This window comes from Podarcis tiliguerta, assembly GCF_965153285.1.
Source record: "Podarcis tiliguerta genome assembly, chromosome: 14".
Classification (NCBI taxonomy): Eukaryota; Metazoa; Chordata; class Lepidosauria; order Squamata; family Lacertidae; genus Podarcis; species Podarcis tiliguerta.
Window position 1 is genome coordinate 4,454,672 of NC_139547.1, and position 19,706 is coordinate 4,474,377.

At 44.6% G+C, this 19,706-nt stretch overlaps 1 protein-coding gene and 1 long non-coding RNA gene across 15 annotated transcripts in view; one reads left to right on the forward strand and one right to left on the reverse strand.

Annotated features, from left to right (window-relative positions):
• TPM1 (tropomyosin 1) overlaps nucleotides 1–15,225 on the forward strand; it is a gene marked incomplete at its 3' end in the record, with an annotated part of 51,943 nt that extends 36,718 nt beyond the window's left edge. For 4 of the 14 annotated variants that reach the window (XM_083413180.1, XM_083413181.1, XM_083413175.1 and 1 more), the window contains 4 exons: nucleotides 1,006–1,081; nucleotides 2,545–2,607; nucleotides 3,115–3,184; nucleotides 14,196–15,225. In XM_083413180.1, the coding sequence (XP_083269306.1) occupies nucleotides 1,006–1,081; nucleotides 2,545–2,607; nucleotides 3,115–3,184; nucleotides 14,196–14,278 (292 nt within the window). Of the gene's footprint in view, nucleotides 1–80; nucleotides 1,082–2,544; nucleotides 2,608–3,114; nucleotides 3,185–5,099; nucleotides 5,183–7,647; nucleotides 7,916–14,195 lie in introns of those variants that run through there. The other 10 variants (XM_083413178.1, XM_083413179.1, XM_083413182.1 and 7 more) reach the window with 5 other exon arrangements.
• LOC310664293 overlaps nucleotides 1–19,706 on the reverse strand; it is a 99,446-nt gene that overhangs the window by 11,136 nt on the left and 68,604 nt on the right. Inside the window, exon 2 of the long non-coding RNA XR_014504873.1 lies at nucleotides 13,465–13,513. This is a non-coding gene — a long non-coding RNA (uncharacterized lncRNA). The remainder of the gene's footprint in view (nucleotides 1–13,464; nucleotides 13,514–19,706) is intronic.

Consider the following 19,706-nt stretch of genomic DNA (forward strand, 5'->3'; position numbering starts at 1 on the left):
TGGGTCACTGCATGCTTTTTTACTCGCACACGGATTGTTTTGTGAATGGCTCTTGTGCATTTTCATGTGTTCACTAACAGCCAAGCCCGACAGCTGGAGGAACAGTTAAGGATAATGGATCAAACGTTGAAAGCATTAATGGCTGCTGAGGAGAAGGTACTGGAGACAACATACCTCTGTATCTGTGAACCGAATGATCAGGTTTTTTTAGCTGCCACCCAAATCTCCTGGCTACCCTGACCTTCTAGTTAGATGCCTCTTAGCAGTAGTGGCTGGATCTCTCCCCTTTATCCTTCTCCTTCCTCTCCTGTGTTTGCTTTCTCTCGTCTCTGGTGTGGATGCCGGCGTGTGTGTGCACAGGTGTGTGCTTAACCTTTTTTGTAGCTGATCGAGCCCCAAGAAGAAGCTGAACCTCCTGGCTTGGTTGAAGAGTTTTGGATAAGTCAGCCTTCAGTTGTTTCAGGCTACAGCTGCCGCTTGGGCTGTTGGGATCTGTAGTCCAAAACATCTGGCGTTGGCAGAATAAATAATTCTGAATCAACCTGGCTATTTTAAAACCCACAGTTGCGCTTGTACAAGTCACGTCTGCATTGGCTCCTGAGTGCAGAAAGAGAATTCCATGGAAAATCCAGACAGAAGATTGTTGCAGGTCTGCAGACAGTTCGAAAATTGCCATTTTGGCCCTGCTGAAATGTGGCAGCGTTCATTTGGGGGCCTTTCCACCAGGGACTCTTGGCTCACCCAACCCAGAGCACGTGTGTGATGCCCCAGTAGCATAGCAGATTTGTGGACAATATTTTGGAGTCCTTCAAAGCAACTTTGGGTTCTGCGATTAATTTATCTCTTTGATCTCAAGTGGGTTCAGCTTCTTTCAAGGCCCTTTCTTAAACTCTGAGATTCAGTTTTCATTTTTCTCTATCTTTTCTTCCCTCTCTTTCCCTCCCCCCTCCCCCAATGACTGTTCTTCCTCTTGGCCCCTTTCCTCCCTCCATTCCAAAATAATAGCAAATGTGCTGAACTTGAAGAGGAGTTGAAAACTGTGACCAACAACCTGAGGTCGCTGGAAGCTCAGGCAGAAAAGGTATGGTCTAGCTGCGAAAGGTGCAAATGTTACACGATGGGCTTTCCAAGCCACTTGTCAGAATGTTTATTCTGAAGCAAGTCCTGGTGCCTCCAGTGGGGAATTTATTTCCCGAGTACTCTTTTTTTATATTTTACTTGCCACTTATTTCTGATGCTTCTAATGCCACATTCACACCATACAATTAAAAGTACTAGGGTACTACTTTAAACAATTGTGGCTTCCCTCAGAGAAATCTGGGGGCTGCAGTTTGTTAAGGGTGCTGAGAGTAGTTAGGAGAGACCCCTGTTTCCCTCCTGAAACTACAATTCCTTGAGTGGCTTAATAATCCCTCTTCACAGGGAGCTCTGGCAATTGTAGCTCTTTGCAGGGGAATAGAAGTATCCTAGTAACTCTCAGCTCTTTTAACAAACTACAGCTCCCAAAATTCCTTGGGGTAAGCCATGACCATTTAAAGTGGTATCATTGCACTTTTAATGTTTGGTGTGAATGTGACCTTGATCACCCAAAGCTCCCAAGGTGATACTTGCAGTGAATACAATACAGATTGGATGGGTTTTGAAGCTACTTCAGATGACTCTTTCCTCTACCTAGCTGTGTCCAGAGGGCTGCTGTCAGATCCTGGGCAAAGAAGCACATTTCCATGTCCTTCTGTTTTGAGATCTGTTTAACTGAGAGGTGTCGGGGATTGAACTTGAGATCTTCTGCAAGCAAAGCACTGCTCTTTTTGCTGAGACCTACAGTAAAACAGAACTGTAAAAGCATTCTGTAGATCAATAAAATAGTATAATAACAGTTTTGTTTAGGGTTGCAAAGTGGATTTCTTATTACTATTCTAGAAAGAGAGATAGAGCAAAAGCCGGGGTCAACAGTCACTTGTTGCCAGATGAAAGCTGTGTGTCTTTGACTCTTTAACTGGGAATCAGCAATGGATGCTTTCAAGAACAGACTGTGACTTCAATGTGAAATGTGGCTTGTAGCATTATGAAGCTGAACAAGGAACCCAATGGGCTATCTTTTAATCATCCTGTGTCAGGAGTTCTGTGCTGTAGCGCAAACCTCTTTCCAGATCCCCCCCCCCCCCCGGGCATGAGAGAGATTGTGCAGTCCTGCAGAAACAGCTGGTTTGAGCCAGAGCTATAAGCCAGGGTGGGGAGCCAGTGACCAGGCAGTGTGGCTAATGGTCAGTGGTGGTGGGATTTGGGAGTCCAGCAATATTTGAAGGGCCGTTCCTGTTATAAGCTTTTCCACTGTTAATGCATTTAGCTTACAACAGGCTATTGCTTGGGCTTGCACAATGAAATCTGAACACTTACTCCTGGCATTGCAGTTTTGCTGGTTTCCTCTCATGCAGTTATTTTTAGTGGTCTTTCAATTTGTGATTGTAAAGATATTGGATGTTGCCACCTCAGTGCTGCCCATGTCTGCTCAGTTGACCTTCCGTTGGTCTGCTTAATCTACAGTACTCGCAGAAGGAAGACAAGTATGAAGAGGAGATCAAGGTCCTTACTGACAAACTGAAAGAGGTAAAAATGCCGCTGTATCCTTGGGACGGAAGCCAACCCTCTTCTTTTCCCTGCAGCTTTTAAGAGATTTTGAAGAATCTTATTTCTTGCCCAAGTGGAGGGCATGAGAGCTTTGCTCTGCTATTGGGAAACTTCCATTCTGATCAGAAAATGTCCTTTGTGGTCTCCATGTACTAAAAAACAGAGGGCTGCATCCAATTTTAGGCCATTGATTTTGGGTCCATAAATTTTAATAATTCTACTCTGAGCATAATGTAATTGGATGTCACCTATAAATATAAGTGTTGCCCTGGGCTCCTTTGGTAGGAAGGGCAAGATACAACATGAATAAATGAAAATAATTGAAATGCTATGCTATATTGTTGTATTTGGAGCTGGTTTCCCACTCTGTTTTGGAAGATTCTGCTGCTGCTGCCGCCACCCAGCCTCTTTGCACAATGCAGAAGCTTTCCTATACCTTCCTTGTGCTTTTTGACCATTGCCTTTGTGTGTTTTCTTGGCCTGCAGGCTGAGACCCGAGCTGAGTTTGCAGAGAGGTCGGTAACTAAGCTGGAGAAGAGCATTGATGACTTAGAAGGTACGTTTCTTTATTTGCATCCCTTGCTAACCTAGAAGGCTGAGACAGCAAACTCCATCTTTGAAGTAGGCACTTACAGTGGACAATTGCTAATTTTTGGTCAATACTGGTAAACATCTGCTATGGATAAGTGCCAGGCAGCAGAGGTTGAGAGACCTCCCTAGCATCACTGCGTCTGGAACGGAAGTGACCACTAGGCAAGGGAGGAAGATTGCTGGCTGAACAGGAGGGGACACAGGTGGCGCTGTGGTCTAAACCACTGAGCCTCTCAGGCTTGCTGATCGGAAGGTCAGCAGTTTGAATCCCCGTGACGGGGTTAGCGCCTGTCGCTCTGTCCCAGCTCCCCCACATAGTCAGATTTGACAGGACTTAACCTTTACCTTTAACACATGAACAGGTTAGATGAATAACAATTGACTGAAAATGGAGTTTCAGAATGTTTGATAACTGGCTTTAGACAGAAGGTTTTGCTTTTTCATATTTCTCTTTTGTCTCTGTCCCTTTGGTGTCTCAAGACTTCATTCTCTTGAATATTGAACTCCACTTCCTCCTCCTCCTCCTCCTGGTCCTTCTGGAATATTCCACTGTAAAAAAAATGAACAAGTCAGATAGGAAATGCTATGAGTGCCTTAAGATCACTGGCTGAAAATGTCAGCCAAGGGAGGCATTGCAGTTGCTCCCATTAGGAATGTTGCAAGTTGACATAGTTTTCTGATGGAGACGATGAATGAAGGTCAAGACAGCCATTTGGTGGCACCTACTGACTCCACTGTCAGCGACATTTGAAGCCTTGTTTGTGTGTTAATAGGGAGCATCTGTTTAGCAGTTACAGGCACCCTTTGCTTCCAAGGTCTTCACAAGTCCTTGGAATTTTCTTCTGTGTTGGTTGAACACATGGGGAAATGTAAGTAGTTGCTGGAGAGCCTTTCCTCAAGTCTTCCTGTTCTTGTTGGGGTGTGAGGCCTGACCCTGCTCTCATTCTGTAGGGAACTGCTGCATGGGAAGGGGTTGTCTGCTGTTACACTGGAAGAATGTTTTGGACTTGGACTTTGCCAGCTTGTGTGTTCTGGTGCTTCTGGCCTACATCTCCGGGGGAAAGGAGGAGTTTGGTTTCAGAGCCCCTTGCGCCTCAGCGCTGTTCTTTCTGCTGAGCCAATCTGCTGTCTGACCCTGTGACAGTGGCACCAGGTCCAAGAGTTCAAGCCCCTTGATGCAATGGCAGAATCGGAAGGAGCAGTAGGAGAGATATAAGGACTTTGACAAGTCCTAGAGAAAAAGGTTCCCTCTGGTGAAATGCTGGTGCCCCAGTGTGTTTCTGGTAGGAAAGCCTTCCTTAGGGGGGGCTGTGCAGCTTCTGCTTCAAGCTGTGTCTAGGCCACAGACTTCTCCAACCTGGTGCCCTCCACATGTTTTGGACTACAACTCTTAACACCCCCAAGCCAGCACAGTTGCTGATATTGTAGTCCAAGCATCTGGACGGCACTGGCTTGGAGAAGGCTGGTCTAAACTGTACAACTTTTGGCTGCAGAGATGGAACAGCTCAAATGCATGTAGAAAAAGAGGAACAAGTTTTATCCAGGTTTAATGGAAAGCTAGCACCCAGGAGTTTTTGCAGTATCACTTTGATGTTTGTTTCCCACCATTTGCTTGCTGAGGAATGCTGTATTGTTATTATTTCTACCCCCATCTAGCAACTCCACTGCTTGAATTCTTTTTGAACCCATTTGACTCATCTGTTTTCTTTTGCTTTCTCTCACACCTCTCCTGTGCCACACGCTGCCGCCTTCCACACACCTCCATCTCTCCCCTCCTGGCTGCCATGACTTCCGGACGGTGTTTTGCTTCCACATCACCCTTGGTCACTGCCTCCTCCTCCTCCTCCCACTTCTTCTGCCTTCCCCTTGGTGACTCTCAGATGAGTTGTATGCTCAGAAACTCAAGTACAAGGCCATCAGCGAGGAGCTGGATCACGCTCTCAACGACATGACTTCCATGTAATTGGCCTCTTGTTTCTGCCTGCCCCTCTGCCCCCGAGGCGCCTCGCTGCTGCAGCCTTGCAGGTTAAACTGGCTCACTCTTTAGTGCAGGGCTGGCCTCTCCACACGCCTGGTGCTGGCATGGCTGTGGTCTGATAGAAGCATCGGGGGGGGGGAACGTTTTAAATAAAAGTAAGCTTCCAGCCTTTAAAATCTTGGAGAGTTTGTTAAATGTCTCCTAATAATTTCCATGCCAGTTTTGTGGTTTCATCGAGCACAAGGCATTCCTAGTCAGCAATAGATTCGCTGGCAGCCAAATTCGTAACACAATTATTGGCAATCGGCTGTGAGGTCCCCCAGCCACCCAGTGCAATTCCTTTTGCTGGGCAACTTACCAGACTCCCTTAACGAGAGGGAAATTCAATGGTCTTTGAGCTTTTTCTATTGCAGTAAAGAGTGGGCAAGTTTCATGCTTGGATTGATGAATTTATCTGACATTCCTACAAGGCTCATTTTTACCTAAGTGTGTGTCCATCCCGCTCTCTCCCTACACCCTTTTGGGAGTGTTTCTCCTTCAAGTTTTCTTCTGTTGCAGCATTTCTAAAGTTCTGTTCCCAAATTTAGTAAGTCTTTATGGTTGCATTCCTAACCTCCACTACTAGGAGATGAACTCAGTTGAAATCAGTGGAATGTACTTCCTAGTAAACATACTTCAGGTTGGATAAACTATGCAACCTGCGGGCCACCTGCTTTTAAAAACAGCCACACACTTATTGGATCATTTAGCTTCACTATTTCGTGCATTCCTGCTATGCAAGAGGTTCAGTGTAGTTAACAGACTTTGGTGCATGTTGCTTTAAGAGAAATAAGGGCCGAACAGGAGCACTCAGGGATCTTCAATGACACTTGGGAGATTCAGGACAGACATGCCTGTGAATACCGGTTGCTACAAATCACAAGTGGGGTGAGTTGCTGTGTTGCGCTGGGATCCTGCTTTGCAGATTTCCCCTATTAGGCCTCTGGCTGGACACCAGGAGAACAGTGACATCTTCCCATTTTTTTCAGACTCTCAGATTATCAGAACATGGCAAGGAGTTTTAAAGTGAGAGATCAGGTGATCTTGGCTTCCTTCACCACCACCACCCAAAAAAAATTCAGCTCAGGATGAGTTTGCAGTTTATTGCAGTCCATATATCTTATTTCTGTGGAGAGATCTCAGGATTGGTGTAATTCAGCGGCCAAAGGGAGCTGCTGCTTCCACACTCTGCCTGCTTCCCACTGGTTGGGCATGGTCTAAAGATGGAATGCAGGTTTCTTTGAAATAATTATTCCTTAGTTAGGGAAAGGGGGAAAGGCATAGAAATTGCTTAAATAATGTACCAGCAGAGCTGAGTCTTAGAACACCTAAGTAGCCCATAGAACAAGTAGCCCATAAATAATGGAAATTGATGGGAGTTTGAGTCTGTGGGGTCGATTTGCTTTTTAATGTCTTAAGAAATGCTGAGCAGAAGTCAACTGTCCTGTACTGAGAACTCGTAACAAGAAATTTGCTAACTTATTTAAAAACAGCAAAAGGGGAAATCTCAACCTACTTCCCAAATTGCATGGCTAGCTTCTTTGCAAAATTTCAGTACTTTTAAATTTCTGCATATTGACTGAACATTGCACACTAACACAATAACCTTCTTGGCTAGAGAAAGTAGAGATTTTTTTTCCAGGTCCTGCCTGAGAGGGAATTTGGAAAAGGCAGGTGAGGAAGTTGCATATGCCTGGCTTGAAATAGCAGGTGTGTGGATGAGGGTCTGCCAGCCTTCTCCACCCTCGTCTGCCCCTGCCGTGTTCGGCTCTAGCTCCCCTTATTCCTGGCCATTGGCCATTCTGGCTGGGGCTGATGGGAGTTGGAGTCCAACACATCTGGAGAGCACCAGGTTGCTTTTGACTCAATGGTGTGTGCCCAGAGTTACTCTGAATCAAGCTGCAGAAACAGATGTATTTAACACCGTTTTTTGTGTATGTTTTGAAAGTGAATATTAATTGTGAATATTAAAAAGAAATACCTGCCAAGAGTGCTTGTGGAGGCAATTGGCCTCTTCCCTCCAACGAACCCTGCGCCCCTTACACTGACGGTCATTTTCTTTGTCACCCCAGTCACTCTAAAGTGGGGGGGGTGCAATTAAGACGCCCATGAGCTCAAAGTCCCCTCCCTCCCAGGCTGATTTGCATAAATTTGTCATGATGAGCAAGGCATGTTCTGAGTGCAGTGTTTGGAGGTACTGAAAAATGTTGGCTCTGGCAGCCCCCCACCCCACTTTGGGAGGGCTGACAGCCCCAGCTGTGAAATGTGTCAAGCAACCCTCTGATCAAAGCCGGCTTTGTTTCTCTGACCTGTTGCCTCTCTCCTGTCTTGCTCCTCTCCCTTGCTGCTTCCTTTTCCACACCATCCATGATGCCATTTTTTTTTATTTCCTTTCTTTTATCTCTGTGCAGATAAATGTCTTTGCTTCACTCCTCCAAAGACACCTTCGTCACGCTGGACAACCCATCTTTTCCAAGCTGCTGGCTGTTTCTCAGTACACGGTCCTCCTGTCCTCCTCGCCCAGTTTCCCTTTAACCTTTTCCTCCTAGCTCTCCCTTTGCTCGCAGGACGTGGGGTGAACACTGTCTCTTCCTCTCTCCTCCCTCCTCTGTGCCTTTTCGACTGTACAGAAACTGGCCAACCTTCAGTGTAAAATAAAAAAAGAATCCCACTGTGTAAGCTGTATCTCTTTTGCTATTTCTTTTATTTATTTCCATCATTTCAAGTATGAATAAAATAAAAAAAATCTGCTTTCTCGCCATTAGGGATTTATTCTTACTTTTTATTTTAGTTTATTTTTTGCCTCTCTCTTCCACTCTACCCTCCCCCCTCACCCCATTTCACAAACCTCCTGTCTTTAATCCAAAAATGCAGCATCCGTAGTGTAACCTCCCATTGTTGGATGGAAAGAGTGGGGAAAGGGTCTCCTTTGTAAAGCCAGTTTCCTTTTTCTTCCTTGACTTCTCCCTCCCTCTTAGCCAGGTGAGACAATATAGGCTGGATTCTTAAGAACTATTTGTTTAAAGGTGTGGGCATTTGGAAGGCTGCCAGCTCAGAACTAAGCGTCTCTGCATATGGTGAAAGTCCACTGTAGCCAGGCTTCTGTGTGTGGACACTCTCAGAACTGAGTGTTCTGAGAATCTCAGCTTCCACTTAAAAATAAACACGGTTCTAACCCTTATGATTCTGGAGGCGATCAAAGGGGAAGGTGGCAGAACCACATCCAACAAAGGAAGCTGAAAACCCAGATTGAGCAAAGAGCTGAAGCTGAGAAAAGTCTTCTTTAATAGGCTCCCTCCTCTCTTCCTAGCTGGTCAGGTATAAAGTGTTCATTAGAAGGTTTTTGAACATACATTTTTCACATGTCACAGGCTGAACAATTCATATTGGTTTGGACCATCGTGGATCAGTCTGTGGTTGGGGACTTGCCCAGTGTAGCTGTTGGCTGGCAACATTTGCCTACTGGTGAAGGTGTTGGCCAGTTGGTTGCCAGGGTGGCATTTGGCTTGCAAAACGGTTGTCTTCCTCTGAAGACCTAGGCAGGCAAGCAACTCCAAATCTGCAAGAGTGATCAAATGGAAATAAGTCATGATATGGACAGGACAATAACAAAATGTGACGATACGTACAATACAATAATTGTTTCATCTGTGAAAAATGGAAATGCTCCAGAATTAACCGGTGGCTAGCTGGCAAAATTCGGTTTTATTTGAATCCTCATCATAAGCCATCCATGCAATGTGAAGATAAATGAGGAAAGCATAATCCTCATATGAGAAGTAACATTGCAGTCCTGTGAATGTCTGCTTGGAACTAGACCCAGCTGAATTCAGTGTTGCTTACTCCCAAGTAAGTGGGTGCATGCCCACTTATTTGAGAGTAATCCCATTAAACAAACTAGTAACCAAATTCTGAATAGATATGTACAGTCGTGCCTTGGATCTCGAACGCCTTTGCTCCCAAATGATCGAAACCTGGAAGTAAGTGTTACAGTTTTCGAACGTTCTTTTGGAAGCCGAACATCCAACAGGACGTCCGATGGGCTGCAAGAGCTTCCTGCAGGCAATCATAAGCCGCACTTTGGTTTTTGAACGTTTTGGAAGCCGAATGGACTTCTGGAACAGATTCTGTTTGACTTCCAAGGTACAACTGTATATTGTGTTTCATGTCACCGGGCCAGTCTTATTTATTTATTTGTGACATTTACATGTCATCAAGTAATGCACATCTTCTGAGATGCTTACAGTAGAAGTTTGCTAGCTGATGAAAAGTTGCTTGAAGGCCTGCATGCTTTCCCAGGGCCCCAGCTTAGAATAAGAATGGATATTACTGGCTATGGTGGGTAGAATTATACAGTGGTTTAATGTTTTAGGGACACGGGTGGCGCTGTGGGTTAAACCACAGAGCCTAGGATTTGCCAGTCAGAAGGTCGGCAGTTCGAATCCCCACGATGGGGTGAGCTCCCGTTTCTTGGTCCCTGCTCCTGCCAACCTAGCAGTTCAAAAGCACGTCAAAGTGCAAGTAGATAAATAGGTACCGCTCTGGCGGGAAGGTAAACAGTGTTTCCGTGCGCTGCTCTGGTTCGCCAGAAGGGGCTTAGTCATGCTGGCCACATGACCCGGAAGCTGTACGCCGGCTCCCTCGGCCAATAAAGCAAGATGAGCGCCGCAACCCCAGAGTCGGCCACGACTGGACCTAACGGTCAGGGGTCCCTTTACCTTTACCTTTAATGTTTTTAAATATGTATGTTATTTATACTGTATTTTATTTGTTTTTTGGTTTTTTGTAAGTGCTCTGATATTATTTAGAGGGAGAGTATGTGAGGGAAATTATGTATAGAAATAAATGTGTATAGCAGTAAGATAAAAATATGAATACAAATAAAGTATATCTAAAAGGCATTCTCACATAAGACTTTGCACCCTCTAGATGTTTTGGAATACACCTCTATTAATCCCCAGCCAGCAGGGCCAGTTCTCGGGGCTGATGGGAGTTGTAGTTCAAAATATATGGAGAGCACCAAGTTTGGAAGGCTGCAACAGGTCTGCCCTTTCTATTAGCACCCCAACACTAAGCTGCTCATTGAGAGTCCCCACAACCAAAGCAAGAGAAATTGAGGCTGGTGGCTTCCTCCATAGCTATTGGAAATAACTGGTCCATTGGAGCATCTGTACCTTGATTTGAGAGAGCCACTTGGACACTTATTTCACTCATGTCCATGATATTTAACAGATATATGATCTCATTGATACACGCCAAAGGACCCAATGACTTGGTGAAGTTTCTTGTCAGAATTGATTCTACTTCACAATACATGGATGGTTTCGTGGTAGCGCAAATTAATTTCATCAATGAAAATGGACATGTTACCAGTTTTGTTCTATTGTTATCATGACTTATTTCACTTCTGTGTCACACTTTTGGTACTGGGCTTCTATGTTTGTTTAGTTCGCTGGTTAACCATAAATGTGTTAACTGCTATTATTTTTATATACTGGTACTTGAAATATATTGAGAAAACAGTGTAGGGGCAAGCCTTAGCCTCTCCATGGTCATTTATGTATTTAGCTTGTTCATCACCTTGTATCAAAATCTCAAAGCAACATGTTACATAAAAGAATCAGGCCATACAGTTCAATGCCAATAAATTACATATAACAATTACATTACAAATTACCAATAAATGACTTAAAGAAATATAAAAGGGCAGCTGAAGTACTGAAAGTCATCACAACAAACATCTTCCGGCAATATGATTCCTGTGGTCAAATTCTGTCCAGTTTATTTACCCTCATTTGCAGGGCATGTTACAAAAATGCAGTCTCATAAACATATGCATATCTTATGGAATATTTGAGGTTCTTCTGGGGATAAAAGGAGGCAGTGAAGAGCTGTCCAGAAACTTCTTTTTGAATGATGCATCCAACACCCTGCCCTTTGTCTAGCCACTATAAAGAGACCATAAAGGGATCTTTTCATACAAACAGGAAAGCCTGTCTCACTTGGATCTTATCATAGAGGCTTCTAGGTGCTCTCTGTTCAACAATGGAGCCGGCATGGGGTAGTGGTTAGAGTGTTGGACTTTCAGGGGTCAGCAAACTTTCAGCAGGGGGCTGGTCCACTGTCCCTCAGACCTTGTGGGGGGCCGGACTATATTTTGAAAAAATAATAATGAATGAATTCCTATGCCCCACAAATAAACCAGAAATGCATTTTAAATAAAAGGACACATTCTACTCATGTAAAAACATGCTGATTCCTGGACTGTCCGTGGGCCAGATTTAGAAGGCGATTGGGCTGCATCCAGCCCCTGGGCCTTAGTTTGACCAGGGTTCAATTTGCTGCCTCTCAGCCTAACCTCACAGGGTTGCTGTGAGGATAAAATGGAAAGAGGGAGAACCCTGTACACCATTTCGAGCTCCTTGAAGAAGGTGGGAGAAATCGGTGGGAGAAAGTTCAGAGAAATGTGTCTAACGTGTGTAAAATGTGTTCACGTTTGAAAAAGTTAGCCACAAATAAAGTCCGGCCGCAGCCTTTACATTGCCAGGGAAATGCCACAGCCTCCTAGGACATCAGGAAGCTGCTATAGGGCAAGGCTTCTGTTCAGGGCTCTGGAACAACTCAGAGGTGTGGAAAGCTGGAATGAATTATGGGACGGAAGATTTTGGTTGGCCAGTGTGGGAAAGACTGCTGGACCCAGGGCTCCTGTTTACAGTCTTCTGAATGGTGCCCCAAGCCTGATACTTGGCCATCTCCTGGCCTGCCACCCTTAATGGTGCTGCCGAGCCCCGATGCTTGCTATGCCACCGCCCCCCACTGCAGAAAGCAGTGGTGGTTCTCCTATTTATGAACAGTCATCTTCTAACATGGTTATTGGCAGTGAGCGCATTGCCCTCCTTTGACAGTAGGCTTTTCTTCCTGGCTGGGATTCTGTCACGCCTGTAACAAGAGCATGAGGGACCTCCAGCTGTTACTGGACTCCAGCTTCCATGTGTCCCAGCTAACCTGGCTAATGGTCAGGGCTGATGGGAGTTGTAGTCCAACAGCATCTGGGCTATCACTAACACTGGGACGTGTTTGAGCTTTTGAAGTCTGTATTTTCATCTCAGGATTGCTCGAAACTCGTGCACTTTTCCAATGTCTTTCTGGCTACTGAGCTGTCTGCATGGGGTGATTTTTCTGGTTAATTTTTTTGTCTGTCTCTAACTTTCTGTTCCTTCTGCCTCTTCCTCCTTCTTTTTTCTCCTGATTCGCTTGCTGACTTGCACAGACCACCTCTACCAGCAGCTTGAGCAAAACCGCCGTCTAACTAACGAACTAAAGTTGGCCCTGAACGAGGATTAAGCTTTAGTAGGAACCAACCCTTTCTAACAAATGTGCTTGTGATTCAGTTGATATTGAAATATGCAAGAGTCCTGTGCAAGTAAGAAATATTGCTTCGGTGATTGTTGGAGGTGAAACTGGCTTGACTTAGGGACATTTTAAAATTTCACCGATCAGTTGTGCTCTGTTTAGAACTTTTCCTTTATTATTTGAAGGCCAGCTATACGCCTGATGATAATTTTACAGAGAGGAAATCAAGCAGCCTTCCTCTTAGAGTGGAGTTTTCACTAGTAACACAGAGAGGTGGGAGCAGAGAGAACTTGGAAACCTGAATCTTTTATTTAAAAGATCTCAAATCAAATGTACTCCCAGCTGCTTATTTGGAATCTGAACCCCATAAGTTTGAGTCCCGGTAAAAACAGCTTTTGTTTATGGGTTAAACTACCCACCTAAAGAGGAGGCCGTTATTGAGAACCTCAGGTCACTTTAAAGGTACGCTTGCATCATAACAAGGTCACTGTTACTGTTTGGTTGTATGTGGTTCTGCAGTTTCTGTGCTTATGTCAGCATCACTGAAGCGTGTTTAGTGGCTGTCCTACAAAGGGTGCATGTAACAAAACTAAGAACTGTTGTAAAACTCTTTCTTTCTTTTTCTTTCTTTTTCTTTTGCGGGGGGAGGTTGGAAAGCTGCTGTAAAAATAAGTCAACTGGGGTTTTTTTCCATACAAACTGGTTCCCCCCCCCCCAGCTTTCCTTTTCTGGTACAGTGGTGCCTCGCAAGACGAAATTAATTCGTTCTGCGAGTTTTTTCATTCTACGAGTTTTTTCGTCTTGCGAAGCACCAATGTGTATTGACAGTTTCCCATAGGAATGCATTGGCAGCTTAAAAAAAAAAGGCGCAAGACGTTTCGTCTTGCGAAGGAAGCCCATAGGGAAATCCGTCTTGCGAAGCAACTCAGAAAACGAAAAACTCTTTCGTCTTGCGAGTTTTTCATCTTCCGAGGCATTCGTCTTGCGAGGTACCACTGTAGTTAAATATCAAATGGGTAGAACTGCTTCTGAAGTCTTGTCATCAGCATTTTTAAGAACACGTTTGCATTTCCTCTTGGACTTTCCCTGGAACTGGCTGCCTGACATTCTTTTGTACCTTTCCCTATTACTATTTTTTAAAGAAAAATTAGAAAGCTCATTGAATTACTCTGTTGCAGCAGTGGCAACCGCCATGTGACTTAAGGTTGATAGTTTTTTGGGTGGCACTAGGATTAAAACAAAAAACACTCCCCAAGTTGTAGCATAACTTACCCTGTTTAGTTCCCCACCACCACCTGGTTCTTTGGTGTTGTGCTTGATATGATATGAGCCAGGTGTCTTTGTGCCAAAACAAGTCCCAGTTCTTGGCTTCTGCCTCCTTTGATGATGGACCCAACAGATAAGTCGCTTCTCATTTGGCAAAGGTGTTTTTGGGCTGCTGGCTGCTCTGAAGTGTGTTGCCTTTGTCACCGCCTAGTTTATGTTAATCCTAATATGTCGTGGTCATGCACCCTTCATGCTCATTTACAAATGATATTTGCCTGTGTACAATTAATATAAAGCAATGACATTTTTTTCATAACTTGACTTTTCTAATCCAAAACAGAGAAAGTGGCACATGCCAAAGAAGAGAACCTCAATATGCATCAAATGCTGGATCAAACTTTACTGGAGCTAAACAACATGTGAAAACCACCATAGCTGCGGCCACACCACTGTCAGCTTTGTTTTGATTTATTTTTTCACCTGCTTGCCATGAAACCCTGAAATGTGTCTTTATTTTATTACTGTCCCCCCATGTTGCTATACTCACAGGTCCACTTGCTAAACCCCAGGCATGGAGTCAGGGAAAACAACATATATACACATGTATATGTATATGTATATGTATATGTATATGTATATGTATATGTATGGGGTTAGGCTCCATGTGGCTGTGAATCAGCTGTGCCATATTCCTGGCCCTAATGTTGCCTCTGTTTTGTAGAATTCAGTGCTGCAAATTGTGTGCAGCCTTTGCTGGGGGGGGGGGAGGGGGCAGGTGATGGCAGAAATGTTCTCTTCCACCTGTCCAGCCAACTTAGATATTAAACAAAGATTGATGTTAGAAACTCAGGAGAGGAACAAGGAGGGGCGTGTGTGTTTGACATTCCTTGAAACTAAAGGTACTTGTGTGGTCCTTTGAATGGTATTTCTTTAATCTCAGCGGTTTGTCCAGCTCAGTAATTTGATTTCTTTGGAGATGCCTCAAGCTGCAAAGGTTTGGCCTTTGCATTTGAGAACAAAACAGGCCTGTAGGCTCCATTTTAAACTATTTAATGCCTGAGTTGAAAACGTGCAATTTACAGCTCACTACAAATGGTTAGGCAGCATTTTGGTCTGCAAAAAGTCATTCCATGGCAGCGTCTTAAGATCCGCTGCACTGGGGAACAAACCAAACATTTTTCATCAATGGATTCCAGTTGTTAACTCTGTTTTTGTCTGAAACTCAAGGGAATCAAATGCATTTGGTATTTGCCACATGTTTGTTTGACACACTTTTTTTTAGCAGTTTTAAAAAAAACGTATCTGTATGTAAACATTGTATAATTGATAATAGAATAAAAGAACAAGCACTCTAGGACATTTTGTAAAAACATGCTGCCTTGTGATCTTTATTTTCCCATCTTACGGGTTTTGTGCATGCAGCTTTTCTGTGTGGTGATGGAAACGGGAGGAAAGGTGTCATCGTTCCAGCACTGGCAAGACGTAGGATGGAAAATGAGGGTTCCAGCAAACTTAATCCTCAGCTTCAGATCCTTTTAAAGGTTCTATCAAAAATGGGGGGGGGGGGAGAGGTATAATGCCTAAGTGAAAAGTAATTTGGGGGTGGTGGTGAGGAGTCTGTATGAAGCATGGATGAGTGCCATGGACCGCAGTTCACATATTCACCACAATCCAGCAGCTTTTTAGTCATGGAGAGATGTCACCCATTGCATGCATGAGTCAAGGCAGATCTGGAGACCTTCTTGTATGGTGCTAGTCCTCAGCAGTGAATTGGGGGTAGGGGAAGTAGAGAACCTGGCTTTCCCCTGGAGTAAAGGTGGATGCTGCTGAAACAAATGTGTTAACAAGGACAGATGGAGAAACTAAAGGCTGTAAGTTGGGCAAGGGACCTGTGGTTCTCTGATGATAATAATAATTACAGTGGTGCCCCGCAAGACGAATGCCTCGCAAGACGGAAAACCCGCTAGACGAAAGGGTTTTCCATTTTGGAGGTGCTTCGCAAAACGAATTTGCTATGGGCTTGCTTCGCAAGACGAAAATGTCTTGCGAGTTCCTGCAAATTTTTTTCGCTCCCCACCCCCTTTTTCCAAGGCGCTAAGCTGCTAATAGCCTTTTAGCAGCTAATCCGCTAATCCCTTAAGCCTTTAATAGTCGCTAATAGCCGCTAAACCGCTAATAGCGCTAATCCGCTAATGGGGTTGCTTCGCAAGACGAAAAAACCGCTAGACGAAGAGACTCGCAGAACGGATTCTTTTCGTCTTGCGAGGCACCACTGTATTATTATTTATACCCTGCCCATCTGGCAGGGTTGCCCCAGCCACTCTATATGTTGCTGAACCAAAATTCTTTACCCTGGACCGTTGGCTGTGCTGCCTGGAGAATAATGGATGTTGGAAGCTGAGCAGCGTCTGGAGGCTCACTGGTTCCCCATGAGTGATGGAGGATTCCTAAAGACAGGCACTTGCACTGTTGAGTTGCAATTCCGTCCATCCATGCGCACACATCACCCCAGAAAATGCCCTACCTCTGCACCCCTTGAAAATATTAGCTGTGTGTTTTCTAGCTTACAGCTAGAATTTCCAGGAAAGGGAGCAGGAACATTTTGTTAACTTTTAAACCAAAGCACCTCAGCTTTCCATGGTGAATGTAGGCCTCCGCCTAAGGAGGCTGCTCCCATCCTGTTGGCAAGTGTGGGTGGTTTTTATTTTACTTTGGGCACTTCCTATCCTAAGCCTCTGCCACCCCCCAGAATCCTACAGCCCCACAACACTAAGGCAGCAACTTGGCATCGAGCCCGTAGGAAATCCTTACTGGATCGGTGATCTGATCAGCAACTCAGGAACAACATGAAGAGTTTCTACGAAGCATATGGCTTTCCCTTCTATTACATTATTTGGGGAACATTCTGAAGAAGCCCTTTCACAGAGGAAACCTGTAAAACTTTCTTCCTGAATTCATTGCATGAAGCAAATATTGAAAGTCTTAAGTTGCCAGAAGAGTTTAAAGTCAGAAGTATATCAACATGGGGCAGTTAATGACTGGAATCTGTAATCGGTGAGGCTGTCGGCTCTTTGGGCAGTTTGGAAAGATAGCTCTGCTTTTGGGAAAAGGCTCTTTTCTTTCAGTACTGGAAATGCTGGCATCATCATACCATTTTCTTACAGTAAGGAGTACAAGAGCAGGATTAGGAGTGGTCTACCCAGATCTTTCCCCCACCCCAGATGACACCTCCTGCCTGCCTATAATTCTTAAGTGCCAACACACGTTCCATTTTTGTATCGCTGAGCAGCAGAACTTTAAAGTTTTCTGTAACGTGTTTCTACAGATCAGCCTGTTGCCCTTCAGATGTTTTGAACTTAAGTTCCTCAGCCCTGACCACTGGTCATGCTGGCTGGACCTGATGGGATTTTGATTTAGTATTTGTATTCCACTTTTCCAACAATAAATGTTGAGATCAAAGCGACTCACAATCATCATAATAGCATTAAAAAACAACAAACTATGAAGGTAAAAAAAACACCAACACCTGGAGTGCTTTCCATTGCGGATAACTCAGATTGAAATCCCCAGGGGTCAGAAAAGTTTATTTATGTATGCAACAACTGCAGCCCATGTTTGGTTAGCCCCAAAATGGAAAGTGAGCGAGGTCCCAACTAAAGAAGATTGCCAATTTAAGTTGACAGAATATGCACAACTTGCAGATTTGGCATATAGAATAAGAGAGCATGAAGAAGATACGTTTAAATTAGATTGGAAAATGTTTATTGAATATATGGAAAATAACTGTACAGCTGAAAACGCTGGCACCATTAAGATAAATTCAACAGAGTAAATAATATTTCATAGATATAATAGTGGAAAACCGATTGGAATAGTTATTGTAAAATACGCAGGCATGTAAGATATGCAAAATGGACCATAGAAAGAGAAGAAGGGAAGTCACTGGATATGCTAAAGTATGTAAAATGTTTATCTGAAATTGCAAAACAGAAAATTTAAAATAAAAATTACACACTCTGCAATCACTATATTATCAAACACAACAACAGATTCATCAAAATGATTAATACAATTCAATATAAAGTCATAGTAATTCAAAATATTACGAAGAGCCTGAGCACCAACACTGTGCAGATGAGATCCTCTCTCAGGGCACCAGGCGGCATATTTCCAGGCATATCTGCCATAGTTTTTAATCTTGACTTCTTTTTCACCTTGTACAGGTCCACAGCAGTTGGTGTAGACTTTGCACAAGGGGACTTCCTGATGGATTGTGTGCCTGTTAAAGTGAGGGGGAAGTTCCCATTTGAAGTTTCTGTACCACAAGGTATTGGACTGGGACTGGGACTTTCACAGACAGCTTAGGAACACAAATAAGGGCAAAACTCCCAGGAGACCAAGCCAGCAGTACTAGTGGTCAGGGTTGATGAGAGTTGCAGGCCCAAAAACGTCCAGAGCAAAGGCTGAGCCCAAGAAATCATTCCACCACAATTCAAATGGAAAGGACTATCAACACAATGCAGTTGCAGTGGCCTAGCGTGGAGGGGGGTGCATGGCCACAGGCGCATTTTTGGAGGGGTTGCAACGAGTGCCCCCATGACAGGATCCCTCATTGAGGGAAGCATCGCCCAGCTCTCAGGGTTGGAAGGGCAGCAGGGCTGGCATCCGGCAGGTGACCCCTGTTTCTTGCGCTGGAAGAGCGGCATGAGGATGCAAGAGGCAGGCGCACTTCCAATCAGCCTAATCCGGTTGAGAAGGGCATGTGCCTCTCCAACAGCGTCTTCCTCATGGTGCCCTCCAAGCCCTGGGCACTGGGAAGGCAGGCTCCGCTGCTGTGCATTCAATACTGTTGCTGTAAGTAATCTGCCAAAGTAAAATGCTCCTAAGTGAATCCAGATTTTCTCTGTGTTGGATATGAATTTGGCATATGATAAATGACTCTGTTTTATTGGGAAAATAGTAATGAGAATTAAAACAACAAATGCTGAAATGAATCCCACCTGGTCCGCATTTGATTGCACATCTGAAAGTGGTTTGGTCTGGCTTGGAGCCCAGCTCCACAGTTCAAAACATCACTGGACACGGGGAAGGATGCAAGAATTTGTTACTCTATATTTCCTGGATTCTGCACTACTTTATGGTTACAGGATAAATTGTTAATAGCCAAAATAATTTGCTCCCATCCTTGGTTTTCATCATTGCTCCACCTATTTGCCCACCATAAAGGTAAAGGTACCCCTGCCCGTACGGGCCAGTCTTGACAGACTCTAGGGTTGTGCGCCCATCTCACTCAAAGAGGCCAAGGGCCAGCGCTGTCCGCAGACACTTCCGGGTCACGTGGCCAACGTGACAAGCGTGACATCGCTGCTCTGGCGAGCCAGAGCTGCACACGGAAACGCCGTTTACCTTCCCGCTAGTAAGCGGTCCCTATTTATCTACTTGCACCCAGGGGGGCTTTCGAACTGCTAGGTTGGCAGGCGCTGGGACCGAACAGCGGGAGCGCACCCCGCCGCGGGGATTCGAACCGCTGACCTTTCGATCGGCAAGCCCTAGGCACTGAGGCTTTAACCCACAGCGCCACCCGCGTCCCATTTGCCCACAGTGTGGCCTTATTTCAGTTGCTGAGTTTTAGACTTTAAAAGTAATGGGTATGATCCACCAGGATGTCCCCCCCCCCCTTCATTTCAGTGGAGCTTGTTCAAAAAAGCATCCCAGTGAACAAAGTCCGAGATGGAGACAGTTCTGGACATTTTGGAGCAAGCCTAAGGCAGAAAATCCAAAAGGTGGTTAGTATATAATAATAAATTTAAAAATGAACACTTAGCTGCTTTTTAATAGTACTCCAAAATCT